The sequence below is a fragment of the Heteronotia binoei genome, chromosome 8, assembly GCF_032191835.1.
Source record: "Heteronotia binoei isolate CCM8104 ecotype False Entrance Well chromosome 8, APGP_CSIRO_Hbin_v1, whole genome shotgun sequence".
In the NCBI taxonomy this organism is placed as follows: Eukaryota; Metazoa; Chordata; class Lepidosauria; order Squamata; family Gekkonidae; genus Heteronotia; species Heteronotia binoei.
The window spans coordinates 44,974,939-44,994,888 of NC_083230.1; the positions used below are offsets into that span (position 1 = coordinate 44,974,939).

The following is a 19,950-nucleotide window of genomic DNA, read 5'->3' on the forward strand; positions in this document are numbered from 1 at the left end:
TCTCTGAACCTCCCCCCCACCCAAAGGAGAATCTAACATCTAGATTTGAATGTCTCTTAAAACAGAGAGATCTGGCTTCATTAGGGTTTAAGGTAACAAGGGTGCCTTTTCCCTTGACTAAACAAGAAAACATACAAGCAATGACTTGGACTACAATTAGACCAGGCCATTTCTCCAGGTGAGGCCTGGAGATCTCCTGGAATCCCAGCAAGGGTTCCAGCCTGCAGAGTTAGTTTTCTCTGCAGGGTAATGGGAGCTTGATGTAATATATCTTCAGTTTAACCCTTTAAAGATGCCAGCATCAAGTACCTGAGAAAGAGAGACTGCACTAGTTTTTGTTAATTCAAAACATTTAGAGCAAAATGTAAGAAACTGACTGTTTTAACTTTCAAATTGTCTGAATGAAAATCTGTGAAACTCCCAAGTTCATCTTCCTCTCTCTTGCTTATAAAGTAAAATATATATATATATATATATATATATATATATATATATATATATATATATATATATATATATATATATATATATATATTTCCTCAGTTCTATTAATTTTAAGTGGTATAGCCTCTGAGCTTGTACAGAGTGCCTGCAGATTAGCCCAAATAGAACTGGCTAAAGTATTGCAAATGCTTAGCACTCTTGCCATCAGGAAGAAATGCTAATTGTTCTCCCTCTTGCTCAATGGAAATCTGTGGCAGTAAAGATTTGATAGTAACTAAGGCAAAGGAATAGAATTTTAAATGCACTGCCCTGAGAAGGTAGATTTTTTGTTTATCTCAGGTCTCCCTAAGGTACAAGCAACTCAGTGTCTTTGAGAGAGAGAGAGAGCCTCATTGTCTTGTAAGAAGTGTTGCCTCTCCTTCTCAAAGGTCACAGCAACACAAGACAGCTAACCTCAAATGGGCAAGTCTGTCATTTAAATCTGAAAGTACAGAAAGGAGAACCTCCAGCTGCAAGAGCAGCAACAACTAATGTAGTACTGACTGGCAAATCTCATGCAGACCCTCTTGAATTAAAATCAGCCAAATTCAGCTTGAGTTAAAGAAACTGGAAAGAGTTACAATTTTGAGCCCCACCCAGGCAGAAAGCTCATTATTTTCCTCCTCCACCTTTCTTTGTAAAAACTTATCAGGGTCAGATAAGAGTACTGGCCAAATCCATTGTGTCTGTTTTAGCCTTTTGTTAAAGCTAAGCCCTCACTTTATCCAAGAGGGAAGGAATTTTGGTTTGTCTGTTCAAACCTTCCCCTCCTTTCACATCTAGGGGGGGAGGGTGGAAATAGTGTGGAAATATTTTGTGCTATTTTGAATTCTCATCTTCTGATTTTAGGTCTAAAAAAATATAATTTCAAAAGTTTTCATTACCAAACCTTTTTTTATATTGCAGTCTCTCACAGAGACAGCCTCTTCCCAGCCAGAGAAATACCTGGGTGGAAGAGGGGCATACTACTTTGTTTTTGGTAAGGTCGCCAGTCTCCAGGTGGGACCTGGAGGTCTCTCCCAAAATCATAGCCTTTTCCCCAGTACATTGAGGCTAAGCCTCTGGAGGAAATAAGTGTCCAAGGAAATGGACTGCATGCCTTGTGATTTTCAAATTTGACCCAAATTTCTAGAAATCTCCAGCCTGGAGCTGGCATCCCAAAGCTCTACTTACAGCCAATCCTTCTCTGCTAGAGAAAATCCCCTGCCTGTAAACTGCCCTAATACTAAGAGATCTCCTAGATTAGAAGCTTGCTTTCTGTTACTTATTTTTGCTGTACCTTTTAAGTCTTAAAATATATATATATTTTTTTTCTAGTGACTGGTACCAATCTCCCCTATACTCAGGTTTTGTAGCTTTTAATTTTAAGGGAAACACTTTTAGGAAATTGCTCCTCAAAGTCTATTGGGCATTCCCAGTGCTTTGTAGTAAAAGGAAAATGCTTTGCAATCTATAGGCCCTTTGCTAAACATTAGAGCTAAGAAAACTTTACCTCACAAAATTTTGGTTCCTACAAGAAGTATAGGACATCTGTACACTTCCTTGGGGTAAAATTACCCTCTCCCTGTGCTTTTTCTCTCTTAAGCCCCAAGAAACTAATACTCTTGTTTTGGCAGAATTCCTGGAAGTTCTTGGTCTCCATTAGAAATCTGGATTCCTCAAATGTACTTCAACTATTGATATCTTCATTTTCTCTCTGAATGCCATTTGCATCATCAATCTTCCCTTTTAGCTATTTGGTGAAGCTTGAGCTTTAATTTTAGTTTAATCCAGTCTGCCTGTGGAAAGAGGTATCCACATGTTCTTAAAAGGCCCCACTTTGTGGGCTCAGTATCTTTGTTTGGTCTTAAGTAATATAATGACCAATGGATGGTTCTGCCTCCACCTATATCTTGCTAGAGCTAGACTTTCTCTGAGCGAAAACCCTTTTCTATTTTCCCATGTTCTCAAGGAAATGAGCAATAACCTGTTAGATTCTTAATGTAGATTCCTCAGGGTCCATTTCTGATCATGATTTTCTTCTTGCTACTAAATGTCCTTTGTGTTATTTGTGCATCTATAACCAGTTGGCTGAGCCTATCAAGGCTCCCCAATTCAAGTCTTGTTGTATCATGTTCAAATGTTGGTCTATTTGGTATTCCTGACAGGATGTTGCCTTCCAGCAACACATTCTTTGTACTCTGTGTATGCACAGAGGAAAATCATTCTCTGGCACAAGCCTTAAACCTGGAGCATTGTGCCATCATCCTAGTTTTGCCTTTTACTCCATAAAAGGTTTCTTCCTCAAGGGATATGCTTTCGTGCTTCAAGTCTTTCTTTTGACTTGTCCTTGCAACAACCCAGCATTTTCTCTTGGTATTACAGATGCCCTGCCCCATCTTTTCTCTTTTTATGAATTGCTTAATTTGTTTGTCAAGGTGAATTAACCATAATTTGATTTCTAGGATTTGTTTTGTTAAGTTTGCTCATCTTTTCTTTCAATATAGATGTGCAGGGAATCTGGACCTGCAAATCAAGTCTAATGCATGCTCAGTAGTTCTAAGAGTTGTTGATAGTCCTGTTAAGAATTGTTTTATGTATGTGTAACCCTTATGTTGCTTTTCAGAATTCTTGTTTTGTTAAGTTTTTGTTGAAATCTGTGCTCACATGTGAGATCGTTTCAGCTGAACTAGCCCAGAGAAAAACTGGATGTAGTGGGACCTGATCAGCTCACTTATGTCCAGGTTTTAATTTCTCTGCTCTAGCTCACCTGTCATTTTGGGTATGATCCCTATCATATAAAGCTAGCTAGCATTGTTCTATTGAGGCCTCAGTTTTTGTTTTTGAAGTTTTTATATTGTTTTGACAATTTATTATATTCCAAAGCTATAGCAAAGGTTTTCTTTTGTCTCTTCTTTGTGGAACTATTTTCATCATATGGGGGACGCCCCAACTATGGTCAGTTTCCTGGAGCTCCAAGCTTGCACACAATGTTTTATTTTAAGTTTTATGTTGCAACAAAGAATATTTTGGGTTGTGTTTTCTGAATTGTGTATATTCCTTTCCTTCCTTGACAAGGAAAAGGCCTCCTAAAGTCTTGAATGCTTAGTGTAATAAGGCAGACCTGCCCAATGCAGGCCCCTAACATGACATATGTAAGCTTGTGACGTAAAAGCTCACTGGTCACCACACTCTGGACAGGAGGACACTTCACTGATAGCTTTTTAAGATTCCTTTCTTCATGGTTGAATGTATGCATTTTTGATCTGCTTTCACTGCTCCCTACAATGGTACAGAATCATCTCCATGTTGTCATGTGTGAATGTTTTTGGTTCCTTTTGGTTCTTTCCTCAAAGCCCACTGTTGCTCTATGGACCGTCGGTTATACAGGCATAAAAGCACCATTGCCAAGTCCATGCTGGGTTACAGGAAGAATTCCCTTTTAGCAACAATAAAGACAGATTTCGCTGGGTGCTAGGGGGGGTGGGAAGACTCTTTAGTTCACCCTCCACTAGGACTTTCACATACCCAATAGGTACATGGAAGAAGATCCTCTTCAAACCCCCAGTATAAGAAGCTTATCAAGGGGGGGAGAAGAAGAAAAGAAGACTCAAGATTAAGATATGGATTCACTTGTAACCATGAACTCTAATGTACCTGTGTGTTTTCCTAATCAATTATTGTCATGATTGTGTGTGATTTATAGATCAATTCTTGTTATTTATCTGGTTTAAATGGCAGTAATGATTTTATGAACTCAACTTTTATTTCAATGATTGTAACCCTGTGTTTTAATACTGTATGCCCTACAATATTGCCAATGCCTGTTACCCCTGCATCGTAGTATTCAAAGGAAGGAACCTTTGGCCTATTGGAATATTTTTCCAAATTAATTTTTGAGTAGTTTAGATAGTGGCTCCAACCTTTTTAGATAGACGGTACACCCCGATAGACACCTGAAGCTACGTGGACTCGCCGCCTGTCAACTACAGATATGGACATTGTGTTATTGCAAGACCTCGCCACCAGATGGTGACGTAGGTCTTGAGGGGGGGAACTGTGAGGAAAAGCCCCCTACTTTTCATACATGTGAACATCATGATCACCAGCATGGTTGCCAGGGTGCCTGGAGATTTGACTCTCACGCATCTGCTCTGAGAAGTGGACTTTGCTTACAGTTTCTAAGGCTTATATGGCAGCTTTGCATTCTACATCTCTGAAGAGTGTTAGCCAGAACTACAGACATGCTCCAGCTGCTCCTTGTGTGCCCAGTCTTGGCCACTGCAGTGGAAGAAGCCAGGCCACCATGTTTCCAGCCTGGCTCCATGGACCTAAAGCTAACAACAGCAGAATCCATCTTGCTTTCCTGATCCAAGCATACCCTGCCAGGCTGAACTCATTCCTTCTTAGTGGGAAAGTCACACGTACACACCCTGAGCCTGCAAGCAACCCATCTGTTTTATGAATGGATTAATAGCTCCACTGTTGATCCTAATTGCTCAGCAATACCAGAACAATAAATCTTGCCCAGCAGAAGATGAGAAAGAGGAAGGACATCTCCTGTCTCCATCAAGTCTTTTGTCTACACCGGGTGGTACCTAGGCCAGCATTTGATTCCCTATTGTCACCTTCCCAGCTAATCCCATTTAATCTTAAGTATCCAGCCATTTCCATTCTCACCCTAGTCTAATACCTTGGAGCCGCCCCAGGCAGCATCGCAGCTTGGAAATTTCCAGCTTCACCAGACTAAGGTGAAGTTCATTGGTCAAAACTGGCATCCAATTAGGTGTCAGCAAGGGATGTCCAGCCTCCTTGGTCATCATAGAGCCTCCCCCTGCTCCTCCCCTAGACCTCCCAGTCCCTTAGGGTCTGAGGAAGCCTATTTAACCTCTGACCCAACTCACTCATGTGTGCTTCTATTCAGCAACCCACCTTCCGCTGTCTAGATCCATCCCCAATTCTAGCCACAGTTTTGGGTCCATTTCCCCTGTCCTCTCATGTCGCCATTGGAACCTCCCTGGAAGAACTACGATGGTAAATATCGCCCTGTATGTCTACCCTGATATGTGTCCCTATCAATCTATCTATTTTCCCTAGACCTGTATGAATGTGTGAATGTTTTGTATTTTTACCTGGTATGAAAGAACTATTATTCTGAATAAATTACAATTGGTTTTACTAAATTAGAGTCCTTTATTGAGCATTGACTATCTGAATGGTTGAGCCTGGTATACACAGATAATAAAAGATTCCTATTGGGACAACTGTCTCTCAATCTAATTCCCCAATCTCATTTTGAGAGCAGTTTCCCTAACAGACCAGTGTTGGCCTCTTGGAGGAGTCTTTGGGGTGAACTGCTTCCCTTTCAACTGCTCCTGGCCTTTTTAAAGTGTCATGGCCAAGGAGAATGTGGAACAAAATGGGGTAGTAGTGCAATCAAGCCTAACCCAAATGCTAACCAAAGTAAGCACATCCCCCCTTGAGACTCGCAGCCCTACAGGCCTCTGGCCCTGATGAGGCAATAAAAGGGGGGTGTAAACCCTCCACAGTAATGCAAAATAATGAGCTACCAACCCCAATCACACTATACAGAAACAAGGGAGGGTTTGGGGTGGGGGTGGGAGGATGGTACTGTATTAAGTACAAACCTAGGTTAATTTTGTACTGTGTTCCAAGTTTGGGCTGTTAATGACTGATTCTGAAATTCTTCAGTCTTCTTGTATTTCAACTATATGGTATTTTTTCATTAATTGATAATACATCTGTGAATTTAAAAAAGCGGGGGAGGCCTGGGACACAGTGCTGCTGATGGGGTGAACTCCCACATCAATCCCTCCTGGCTCTCTGCTGCTGCTGGCTCTAACAATTCCACAGGGTCGCCAAGGCCCCTCACACCATTTTTCAGTGCAACCACAACCAATGGGCCTATCAGATTGCTCCCAGCACTTGCTAGGCCATAACCCGCCCTGCCATACCAAGCACTCGGAGCTGTGTCATCTCTGAGCATAGCAAATGGTCTGAAGGGTTGGTGGGTGGTACCAGGCCTAAATAGGCTGCCCCTGTCCCTGCCCCTGCACAATGATACAACATATAGCATCCCATCGCTCAATGCCTGGCTCCTCCTCCAGCTGCAGGGACAAATTGGCCCCTGGACTCCAGTGGAAGGCCTTGGAGGCCAGTAAGTAGCCACAATCTTGTTGCATCAAAAGTCTCTCTGGTGGAGATTACTGATTGAAATCTGATCCTCTCTGCGTGCCAGTTTTAGATGATCCATTGTATCATGCCCCACCCCCTGTCCCCAATTCCAGGCTCATTCTAGGGCACTCCAGAAAGCATGATTGAATTAGATGCTGATTGTCTCTTCCACTGCATAGCAAGGATTCCTAGGCTGCAATTAGACAAGCAGTTTGACCCAGTATAGTTTCTGTTCCCTTCTGGATTTAAAGTGCATGATCAGACAGTGACATCTATCTCCCATTCCCCAGTAATTAGCACCCCATTCTGATCTCCCTTTGAAGTGGAATTATCAGGCACGGGGTGAATAAAGTGGGTTGCGGGGAGAAGGCACAATGAAATGCACAAGTAGTGTTTTTCAGCACATAGCCACTTATGCACACATGGATAACTGGAGGGGGGGGGGAATGGTGGCAAAACAGGAAGTGAGTGATCTGACTTTCCAAAAGCCTTCACCCCACAAGAGAGCTATTAGACATCTGCAGAAGCACTGTGAAATGAGTAGGAACTGTAAAGACCAGAATTTCTGTGGTGTCAGGAAAGTAAGGGGTGAACACGGGAAGCTGATGACTGCAGGATGGGAGTCAGATGTTGCTGTCTGATAGAGCACTTTAAATCCATTTGGGAGGAGCCATGACAACAGATCAAAGTGCTCATCTGATTGACCCTGGATGTCTGAAGTCTCCTATTGCAAATGCAAGGTGGTTGGGAAGTTTGAACTTTTCCCTTCCCCTGCTTTTTAAAAAAATCAGGTAGTAATATGAGCATAAGCGGATCTTCACCCCAGGGTTTTGAATCACCACTCGTGCATTTCTGCACCCGACAATCTATTAGGATTGAGAGCCCCTTGGAGAAGATCCTTTTGGAGCAACAATTCCCCCACCCCCATGCCTCCTATTTGCTGGGGTTGGAAAGCCGTGGAAATATACTGGCAGAAAGCCTGGTGAGACTAGCAACCCTGCTCAAAATCCCATTTCCCCCCATGCATGCTGTGTCAGTAGAAAAGGGATTGTTGTTGGAGAACTGCCCATGATTGACAGTAAAGTTACTGAAGTCAATGGGGCTACTCATGTAAATCTACATGATGCTTACACTCTCCCCATGTATTTCACAGAAGAGATGCAATGGAAGGGAAGCTGAGAGGGGCTGCAGTACCAAGTGGAAAGATTGTGGAACTGTCAAAAAGGAGCTGGAGCTTTGGATACATGCTTATGTGCATGAGCGAAGGTTGTGGGGGGGGGGGGAGGGAGATGCTGCAACAATCCGAACAATCAACCATGGGTGAGCATACAGTGAAGCTAGTTCAGGGTGGGTATAGTGAAGCTGGTTCAGGTCCTATCAAAACTTCCTGTTACAAAATAAAAATGTAATTCAGGGCTTTTTTAATAGCAGGAACTCTTTTGCATATTAGGCTACACCCTCCTGATGTAGCCAATCCTCCAAGAGCTTACAGTAGGCCCTGTAAAAAGAGCCCTGTAAGCTCTTGGAAGATTGACTACATCAGGGGAGTGTAGCCTAATATGCAAAGGAGTTCCAGCACACAAAAGTCCAGGTGTAATTAGAGGCATGGACAGATTGCGCCAAGCCTGTGTTGTGACTGCAGCCCTAGTATTACCTCTGTTCTAATTAATGCATTTGGAAGGAGAAGTGTTAGTACAAAAATGAGCATTTGTGGTAACATTAATTACTTACATTGGGATCTCCCCCCCCCCTCCTTATCTAGTTCATTTTATATCCAAATAATAGCTTGTGCTTACTTAGAAAATAAGGAGAAAACACTGGTTTACTAAGCAAACCCTTTAGCCACTTAGGACAAAAGGGAAAACTGTACTTTGAAAAAAATGCAGGAAATAACTTGTTAACTATGAAAGGAGAAGAGAGCATGCAAATGAGTCTAAGGCTTAATATGAAACCTTCACTAGTTACCTGTCAGAATTCAAGGCTTTCATATATAACGTCCCAATATAACAGTATAAGTGGCACACACAGGAGTCCAGAGTTGACATTTTCAGTGAAGTATTTATAGTGACAGACTGTGCAACAGGAAAGGACAGCTTTCTAAGATCAAGTATAAATGGCTTAAAATATATCATCTGGAAACATTTTCTAATAGCACAGAAGAGTAAACATAAGTGATCTGTGGGATGGGAATTAAACAGTGAAGTCTGACAAGCAGTGGTTAGGTAACGCTCTTTCTGTTATCTAACAGCACTGAAATTATGAGAAACTACATAATTCCATCAGATTGTTCAACTGTGTCATCTCACTGCAGAGCTCAGCTGATTTAACTATCAGGAAAAAAAACCAAACAAACAGCGACAACAAAAAAATTAGGATGCTATTTTGCACTGAAAAATCAAAAGCATGCATCATTTGCTGGCTTGCAGATGATGTGCTGCAATTCTAGACACGGGAGATAAATCAGTCAATCAACAGGGAGAGGTAACAACAGCAGCTTTACATAAAAAATTTTAGAAGGGACTGACATCATGTAACCCACATCAAAAGTCAAGCCATCTAGTCCCCCCATCAATGTAATCCAGACCCCAATACCCCAATACCATTACACTGGGACACAACAGAGAATAATCTGCGGATCAAATAGTTCCAGATGGCTCAAATAAGTAATCCAAGCATAATAAAGAAAACCATGTGGATAACTAGCTTTTGGCTCAGTGACAGAAACAAATCTGTAAGTAGTACGTTTACTACAGTCTATATCTAGAAGCTAGGAATCTGATGATCGGTCAAGGGAACAGCCTACTAAAGCATGAGAGACTGAAGGTGCGGTTAACACCATGCATTGCAGGTCACCTTGGAGGCAGAGAAGCAGCCTGTTATCGAATGTGATGGATCTTGAATCAGCCCCTCCTTTTCCAACATGAATTATCAGCATAGCTGTGAACATATATTTGGTACCTGACCCTAACTAACACCTTCCCTTCTGTTTTTTCTTTGCTTACTCAACTATCACTTTTAACCTCTCCACTCCACAAGCTTGAAACTTAAAGCGACTTACAAGTTATTGATCCTTCCTAAAATAATATATACAATAAAACCCATCAGTATCAACCGCAGCAAATTAAAATATTTTACCTTGTTACACAGACCACTCATTGGCTGAACACCTTTCATAATAAATATGATAAAGATGCCTTCCTAAAAGTAAGACATACTCAATAGTTCATCTTCTCAAGATTGCTGAAATTCTGAGCCTGTCCCTCTTTCTTGCTGAAGTCTTCGTCTCATGTATCCAAAGGTACTCAGGACAGATCTCAGCTTGAAAGTATATTTATAAGGAGGTAGATGAATTTTAGCCTTGAAGATAATAAACATAAATTAATAATTTTATAGAAGAGTACAGTTATAGTTCACCTTTGTAGGCTTCAGACATAACCATTTAATTGGAACTGAAGAAGAACCTATCATTAGACTTATCTATCCATCAAAATTTCCATCTCCATCAGAAGAAATTAGAATTCAGGGGGGGAAACTAGCAATCTGCTCAAGTCAAAAAGGATGAAGCTTCACTCTGGGTTGGAATATATTAATTTTGAAACATCTTTTCTTTATATTAAGGGGAAACAGAAAACCTGTTTCCAACTACACATACATTTTAAAATAAATTATTTTTATACCACAGGGTTTTTTTACTGGTTAGCAGTTGTCAAAACTTTAACCCAGTATAGATGCTCAGTTTGATAAATATTGAAAATCCATTTATTTTCATCTATTGATATGCACGTTTTACACTTGTAAATAATACAGCATTAGTGTTAGTTAAGAATAAACACAAAGGAAACAAATGTTGAGGATTTGTAGAATCATAGAATTTTTGCTAAACTTAGGCCAAACTCATAGGTTCTACAAAATTACACATTTATACTTTTTACTATTCCAGGCAAAGTGTCAAATGCTGTGGTCCTTCACTAAACATCCTTTTTAAAGCTGACCAGATACAACATTACCCCTTTTATAATACTAAGGAAGGTAACTGGTGCTACAGCTAATTTATCCTAACTAAAATAATGAATTCCCTTGTAAAAATCTGGATTATTGTGTGGCAGAATGATACACTTTGCACCTCAAATTGATTTTTACCCTTCCTTAATTTCCCATCATTAAGTGTCATAAGACAACAAATGTAATGAAATCATGGGACAGTCTTGTTTCATGTTACAGAGCACAGTATCATAGGCTGTTCGTTCATCATGGAATCCAATTTATTTCTAATTAGTCTATGTCCATTGTTACAATGAGTTGTGACAATGAGTTCTAACAATGGGAAGAATTTTTCTCCCATCAATATTAGTACTTACTAGAAGCAACTTATGGTTGTTGGCCCAGTTGTTTCCATCAAAAAGACTGAACTTCTGTAATCTTAATATCAGTTTACAAAACAATGCAGATCATCATAGACAGGTCTTTTCTAAAACCAGCTGTGTGTGGTATGCAAAAAGAACAGTCTGATCTTTGTCTTAAATTTCAAAATAGCATGGTATAGATTAAATGGCATATAAAAATTATACATTCTGTAAAAACTTAGAAAAAAGGTTTACAACTACTTAAGGCATTTAAGCATTGTTTTGTTCATAAAACAGAAGATCAGCAAGATTTAAAAATAAATACCAAAATAGAAGATAATAGAAAATAATAGAAAACAGAAGAAGAATGGTTGTTTTAACAAAATGACTACAGAATGGACTTGAAATACCAAAGAAGTTGCCAAGGAAAACATCAGTGATTCTAAATTTGAACAGATATTTTTCTATCAAAAAACAGAACTGAGCAGACATGTACGTAAGCATTCAGATAATATTTTTTCAAGCAAGAGAGTAAAAAAAACAGATACCCTAAAAGACACATCTGAATGACTACCATCAAATCTTAGGGACTGAAAGATTAACATGCATCCCTATCTATTTTCATATAGGGACTAGTTAGTGTCACATATTATTTATCTTTTTTGTAGGACCTAATGTTAATAAATCAAAGTGTGTACAAGGAACATATTCTTGAAATTATATAAAACTGATATTTTAAAAATACCAGGGAGGGAAAATGAAAACTGTGTTTTGACCATTCTTTATTTATCTGAAAGGAGTTGCAGTAGCTGGTTAGCCTTAGGGAAACGTGTCCAACTAATGGTACATTTGTATATGAATGACATATTCAGTTAAACTACTATTTATCAACAATAATGATTAACAATGGATATATATTTTCATTCCTATAAGAAAATCAGCGTATTGAAATATGTAGTCCTGGACCTTCAGGATTAGAATACAAATTAAAAGTGTGTTGTGTCAGGGAAGAACTTCTGGAACAGTAATTTGATGAAAGCAGTATGCAACCCCAACAGGTATGGAGGACTGGTAAAGTTCTGGAGGGAAAAGGTCAGTACATTTCAAAGACTGCTTTTGTAGGGGTGAGATGTCACAACTCTCAAGCCAGGATCCAGCAGACTGCTGCTTCTTCTGTGTCCCTTTAGCATCACCTCTTGACCTCTTTTGCCATATCATTTCTTTAAGTTTATGCTATTTTTACAAATGTACAGTTTAGTCCATTGAAATCATTATCACATCAGATTTGTTCAGCTGAGTTTCCAGTAGTTTTGATCTCAAGTGGCTATTTCTCTCACAGCTCATGTTCTCATTGGAATAATTTGTATGCTCCAGCAGTTACAAACTTAACCTCATGGTTCATAGTTGGTTATTAAAACTTCCTACATGGCTGTATTTAATATTATCAGTCATGAGTTGGATTTGATTTGTCTTTTGCTATCGAGTTACCTGTAAAGATAAAAATAAAAAAGAAAACAAGATCAAAGTTATATGTAGAAGAAGATATTGGATTTATAACTCATCCTACACTTTGAATCTCAGAGTCTCAGAGCAGTCACAATCTCCTTTACCTCCCCCCCCCACACACACACACAACTGACACCCTGTGAGATAGGTGGGGCTGAGAGAGCTCTTACAGCAGCTGCCTTTTCAAGGACAACTCCTACGAAAGCTATGGCTGACCCAAGGCCATTCCAGCAGCTGCAAATGGAGAAGTGGGGAATCAAACCCGGTTCTCCCAGATAAGAGTCCACACACTTAACCACTACACTAAACTCTCTCTCTCTCTCATAATGTATTGAACATAATGTTTATAATGCCATAAATCAGTTTTCTAAGCCACTATGTAAAGAAGGCATGTGCAGACCAATAAGACTGCATTTAGATCTGCATATTCCAAAATGAATCAATTGTGTGATTAATACCCTGACTGAGCTTAAATTGAAACCATGGAATAGACAGGAATAAGGAAAGCATCTCAGTTGTCGAAGGGTAGTGCCTGTCTTCTTATTTCCTGAGATTACCCTGACTTCCATTTGATTACATCTTTTATGGTGGATTCTGGTAAACTGAAATTAGGTTCTGCCCATTACAATAAAATTCTAGTATGCATGTTTGGAGCATTTCTCCCTAGAAATGTGGAAGACTAGTTGAAAATATCTTTAAGGTTTATTTGTATCTTGTCCCAAAAGATCAGTTGGCAAATTATGCCAACTAATTAGTAGCAAAAATCACAAGATACTCAGAAGAATAAAGTAGTTTGGGCTCAATGACAATACTAAAAGCCAAACTAGAAGACAGTGTAAGTTCCATAACCTGTCCTCCTGCGTTCTTCTCAAAATCAGGTATAGCTTTTCCAGAAACCACTTCTGCCACCCAGCTAGATAGACAATGTTAGAAAGCATACAGGTTCCATCCTGTGTGTACACAAAATAAATGAGTTGTTCAAAAGAATTCACACACTTTTGTTGGAGCCATAACCTCTGAAAATATTACTCTGCAATATTATTTCATATTGAATGAATTTAAGCAACCCTGAAATGAAACCAAATCACTGTCTAGGCTGTGGGCAATTTTGCAGATTTTTCCCTTATTACTTTCATGATCTTCTAGATGTCATTTCTTACTTTTAATCCAAAAAGCAGAAATCACGGAGGGGGAGGGTATAGAGGCAGCCTCATTGGAGAAGAAAAACACATCTGTGTGTGCAAAATGTATTCATCCTCCACCCCTTTGTAGACACAGCAACCCTCAAAACTTCACTGCAGCACTTTCATCCACTTTTACATTAAAAACAAAAAGACCACAGAGAAAGACTTTGCAAGACAGAATATTTCACAGCAATTGTATTTTTCCCTATGCCTGACTTGGATTTAAAACATGAAGAGAAAAGTAAAATCTGTCATATCAAAGAAAAATCTCTTTAAGGACTATTTCTGCTGTGTCTGTGGATACAATTAATAATCATGTTGCATTCCAAAATGAAATTTTATTAAATGATGCTATCCATTCTCCAGAGCACTGACCCAATGGACTGGCTATGATAGTGGTTTATCAAGGGATATCCCAGATTTTGAAGGGCCATGTTCCTTAATGATGAAAGATTTCTTTGCCCTCGGCAAAACCATCTGCATATAGCTCTTCTTGATTCTGCAGTGTGGAAATGCTGATAAGAATTCTAAAAAGGATTGCCTTAGGGGTTTAGTATTTATTTTTACACTCACAAACATCTGAATATTTTATAAAGAAAAAAAGAAACAATAGAGCTACATTTTGGGATTTAGGCAGCCTCTAGTAATGTAGGCACATATGTAGGTAAGAAAAGCAGCAGTGGTTGCAGGATCATGTCGGAAGGAGAAGCATTAAGTTAGGCTGCAGCTTTTGACCATACAGTTTTTTTGTTGCCATGGTTCTTTAATTTAAGAGCTGGATTTGGAATTTCTGCAAGACTCATTTTTGAGGTCTCAGATTTTGTCTCATTGCATGGAAACAGAAAGTGCTGTGTCTATCTACAGAAATGAAATAACACATGTTTTATGTTTTACATGAAATGCACAACACATGGAAGAGGCAAGATCTACGTATGTTGTCCTGAGTCCCTAGAAGGTAAGCAGGAGCTAGGTAAACTATAGTATTAAAGTTATGATTAAGGTTAACATGGCTAATAGGTGTTGGCGTCTTTTCCAACTCCTGATACTCACATGGAACATTTCTTTCCTCCTGTACATTCAAAAGGAAGGGGGATAGAGGTCCTGCCTACAGGCTAGGTAAGGATTTTCCCTTTTCTCTAATACAATGTGGAAGCTCTGAAATTCAAAATGTTCAATCCAAGCCATCTTTTAACTCAGCCTCATCTAATCCTCCTCACTGCATCCCCCTTTTCACATGTGTTTTGACCATTCAGGTCCCAATATTGTTATCATACTTTCTTGGTGGTCGAGTAGAACCCTCCTTCACTTTTTCTAAAGCAGAAAACTTGATTTGACTCAACCCATTGTATCATTCTACAGAAGTCCATAAGGCGGTCATGTCATATCTGCCTTGTAAAGTTAAGGATGCATAGCATAATATGAGTCACAAATGAATATCTGCACCACAGCAAGCATGTGCCACGCAAATAATTGATTGACAGCTGCACAGTGTAAATAATACATGGTGCACAACCACATATACTTGCATTCTGTTTATGCAAATGATGATTTCTTGCATCACAACATTATTTTATTTCAGTTTGCTTATTGTTATTATCATCATTGTCATTATTATTTTTTCTCAAAAATGCATACTTTATTGTTGTAATTCATAGCATTACATATCACACAAAATAAACAATAAACAATCATTTCAAGTTTGTACAGTATCAGGATTATCTTGAAGTATTATAAGAGTAACAATAATGTCTATTGAAAACATTAACAGATTAATTTGCCATGAAAGAATAATAAAATTTCAAAAATACATTAACTTTCTGTACATTGGATTCTTAGGAATAATTCCATTTTCCAAAAATAAAAAAAAATGTCAGCAACGTGTACCAAACTGCTACTATGCGATTTTCATACTGGGTATATGTAATGTCAAAAGAGTTAAATGCAATAATGAAAATATCCCATAGCTTCTGATGCCACATATCTAGGGTGGGACTATATTTATCTATCCAGTGAGCAGCAATGACTAGTCTTGCTGAAGCTATTAAGATGTATATTAGTTCTGTTGTACCAGAACTGATTTTGTTGTCTTTCCAGTTATGAAGCAGGAAGATAGCGGATTGCAAAGGTAAGTCTATGTTTGTGATATGTTTTCTTTGCATTCTGATTTGTTGCCAGAATTTGGATACAACAGTACAGCACCACCAACCATGGATGTAGTCTTATTTCTTCCCACATTTTTTTTACATAAAGGGTCACTGGTGGGGTTAATTTTGTTTAGTTTTATTGGGGGGGGGGAGATAACATCTGAATAAGGTTTCATGGAATTGGAATTTTAGGTTTGTTACGTTAGATTTACTTCCGTACAAGATCCAAATGGTATCCCATTGTTGCTCATCTATAGGTTTCTGGCAATCTGTATTCCATTGATTTTATAGATATTGGTTTTACTTTCCAAATGTGTTATTATCAGTTTGTAATAACAGTCCTTTTGTATTGCCTTTTAGCTCTTTAATCAAAGTTTCAAACCCCATTTGTGGACGTATAAAGGCTTCTTTTATTTTTTTTGAATAGAACATGTCTGATTTGTAGGTAACGAAACCAATTTATATTAAGATTAAGCTTTTTTTCTAGTTCCTTTTTTCTATAAAGCTGTTCTTATGCCATAAATCTATTAACTGATAACAATATTTTGTTCTCCATCCACAGAATTCTGAGTTTTGATGTCCAGTTAGAAGCCATTGTTGGGATAAAAAGGAAGAATAGCGTGAAATTTCAGGAACAAATTTTTTGTGTTTCTGTCTCCAAAAGGTAAGTAGAAAGTGAAGAAAAATATTTTGTTTGTACTTTGTTTTTGGTAGGAGGCAAAGGTTCCATATTATGTCTTTTGTGTGGTATGGTCTCAGATAACTAGCTTCTACAGAATTCCATTCTGCGTAGTTACGGTTTATAAGTATTTTGGTAATATGTATTAGGAGTGTCGCTTGATAGTATGACCATAAGTCTGTCAAGCATGGCTAATTCTGATCAATGACTAATAGGTTTGGGCCTGACTAAAAGCAGACCTGGGAAGGATCCCAGAGAACCAAATGTTGTTAGTTTATTATTCGTTCCTGGCTTTCCTTTTGCTTTATGACTGTTAATTAGAGGGAACAAAGGAATCAGCACCTTCCCATGAATTCTCCTCCGGGAGGATGAGCCATCTGGGCATTGCAAGGCCAAACACCTGATAACGCTTGATATTCTATGTGTGAAAGCTCCCCTGGCTTCCCCTCCCATAGGAATCCCTTTGAAGTGTGTCTTAAAAGTTGTGTATCAATGTATCGGTTTCATTCTTCTCAAGCTATGGCGCTAGCCAAAGTATCGGTCTATCAATAAATGTAGTCTTTGTATCAACTTCGACTCGTCATTGAACCTGCATGCTTGACATTCAGGGTAATTCATGATGCCTTGTGGAGAGGGTTGAATGAGTGAACTATGTCTGATTCTTGATTTACCTTGGGCCCATAAAAATTTATTGAGGTCTGACTGCCATTTGCCTATAACTGATTTAGTGAGAAGTACTGGTAGTGAATGGAAAAGAAAAATATATTTTGGGATATTTTTGATCAGGTAAAAGCGGTCGGGCCATGAAAATTTTAAAATCTCCCATTTTTTATTTGAAGTAGTATTTCTTTATGCAAGGAATCATAATTGTGTTGCTTCAAGTTAGCATACTCAAGGGGGATGTGGACTCCCAGGAGTCTCCAAGATGATTTGCTCCAAGTACATTTTCCTAATTTATCTAACTCCTTAATTGTCATATCACTTAGGTTTATTGGGAAAAGTTCTGATTTGAGGCTATTGAATGTGATGCCTGAGATAGAACTGAATTCTTTAAAAAGCGAGTTTAAGGCCATGAGTGATTGTGTAGGAGAAGAGACGTACAGAGTAAGGTCATCTGCGTATGCTGCCAATTTGTGATGGTTGTCACCAATTTCAATGCCCCTAATTTCTTTGTTCTGTTTGATCGCTTCCAATAATGGTTTGAATGCTATGAGGAACAGAAAAGAAGACATTGGGCAGCCCCGTCTCGTACCTTTTTGGATGGGGAAGGGGGTTGATGAATGCCCATTTATTAATAAATGAGCTGATGGTGCATTGTATATGACTTCTATACTATTTTTAAAGTGGGAACAAAGTCCATTAAGTCTAATGTGATATTTAGGTAGGGGAATTCGACACTATCAAATGCCTTTTTGGCATCCAGTGACATGACCATGGTGTTATTGTGATTATGAAAGCAGTATTGTATTACGTTTATGGTTTCCCGAATAGTGTCAGTGATGTTGCAATAAGGAAGGAAACCTGATTGCTCTATTTTTATGTAAGCTTGAAGAATTGATTTGAGCCTGTTGGCCAGAATTTTGGTGAAAATTTTTGTGTCAAGATTTAGGAGTGATATAGGGCGGTATGATAAAGGAAGTAATGGGTCTTGTTTGGTTTTGGAATTACTATGATGTTGGCTTGTGCCCATGACGGTGGCATATCTCCAGTATTTATGACTGAGTTACAGAGGTCTTTTATAGGGTTGGCTATTTCTTGTATGAATAGTTTGAAAAACTTTGGGGGGTAGCCATCACCTCCAGGGGAGGTTTGGTTTTTTTAGTTGGCTGATAGCTAATTCAACTTCCTTGGTTGTGATTTCTGCTTTCATGAAATTCCTATGTTCCTGAGAGATCTTATTAACTAGGTTATTATTTAGTAAAAAGTCACGTATCTTGTTAGGATCAGGAGATTTAGTTGCGTAGAGTTCTGTGTAAAATTTCACAAAGCCTTTTATAATTGAGGTAGTTGAGGTGAGGATATCGCCCGTATCATTTTTTTTAGAGAGTAAATGTGTCTAGCTTTCTTTTGTTCCTTCACTTTCCAGGCCAATATGCGAAGTGATTTTTTTGATCTTATGCAATACTTTTGTTTTGTGTGAATTAGGTATCGTTGAATTGCTTCATTATCGAGAGTTTTTTAAATCTTTCTTTCCGCTGTTAGTTTCTGATAAATCTTTTGACTGCCTGTCCTCTTATGGATTTGTTCTAATGATTTGATCAATTCTTGTAATGATTTAACTGTTTCTTTTTGTTCTTTTTTAAGGTAAGATGATATGCTGATCCATTGCTCACGAAGAGTGGCTTTGAAAGCCTCCCATCATGTGGCTTGTGAGGTTTCATCAGGTAAGTTTTCTTTGAAAAATTGTATAATGTTAATTGCTAAATGTTGCCTTATGTTTTCGTGTCTTAGGAAAAGACCATTTTCGTTCAGTCCTGAGGTGCTAGAATGACATGAGAGAGCATGTAACTGGAGCATGGTCTGTCCATGCTTTACAGGCAATGTCAGCTGATGTAATTTTTTCTACCAGTGAATGAGATGCCAGAATGTAGTCTAGTCTGGAATATGTCTGAAACCTAGGTGAAAAAAAAGTATAAGCCCTGGTTCGTGGGTTTTTATGTCGCCAAATGTCAGTAAAAGCTTTAGTTGAGCAAAACAATTTTTTAGGTGTGATGAGTGTTTCTTCCCACCTGATTTGTCCATTGTCTTGTCCATGATGTAGTTGAGGTATCATCCCAGGATGACCTCGCCCTCTTGGAACTCTTGCAAGGTTCTGAAGTTCTGTTTAAGGAATTTTATTTGCAGAGTATTTGGAGCATATATAGAGCCTAACGTAACAAGGTGGCCATCTAAAAGGCCCTTTACAAAAATGTATCTGCCTTGCAGATCTTTGAGCAGGGCCATTTGTCCAAATCTGGTGTTTTTTGCAATAATTATTGCTGAACCTCTGGACTTTTGAGGTACCCGGGGCATGAAATTGTTGCCCGAACCATGGTGATTTTAAAAGGTTTTCAGAGCTTCTGATGTGAGTCTCTTGGAGAAATGTTACGTGTGGCTTGAGTTTCAATAGATGTGAAGCAATCCTGCGTTATTTAATGCGGTTGTTTAAGCCGCAGACATTAATTGAGGCATTGGTATCCCATTGCCATTTCTCAGAGGATACAGTAATCAATAAAAATAACGTTAGAGTATGCAAGTTCCATGTAAAGACTAAAATACTAGGCTTATGTACACTTACTTTCCTTCTTGTCACTAAATAAAAATGGCACAACTTGTAGTAAACCTGTTTTAATTGGAATAACCAATGCTCTATAAGAGAAAATTAAGTAAACTTATTCAGTTACTATAGTTGCAAGGCTCTCTCTCTCTCTCGGCTTGACTTCGCGAACGAAGATTTA

General features: G+C 38.7%; 1 protein-coding gene across 3 annotated transcripts in view; it reads right to left on the reverse strand.

Annotated features, from left to right (window-relative positions):
• Positions 1-11,537: 11,537 nt before the first annotated feature.
• Positions 11,538-19,950, reverse strand: part of TAFA2 (TAFA chemokine like family member 2) — a 245,641-nt gene continuing 237,228 nt past the window's right edge. For all 3 annotated transcript variants that reach the window (XM_060244971.1, XM_060244969.1, XM_060244970.1), the window contains one exon: positions 11,538-12,488. In XM_060244971.1, coding sequence (XP_060100954.1) covers positions 12,477-12,488 — 12 coding nt within the window. In that variant the 3' untranslated portion in view covers positions 11,538-12,476. The remainder of the gene's footprint in view (positions 12,489-19,950) is intronic.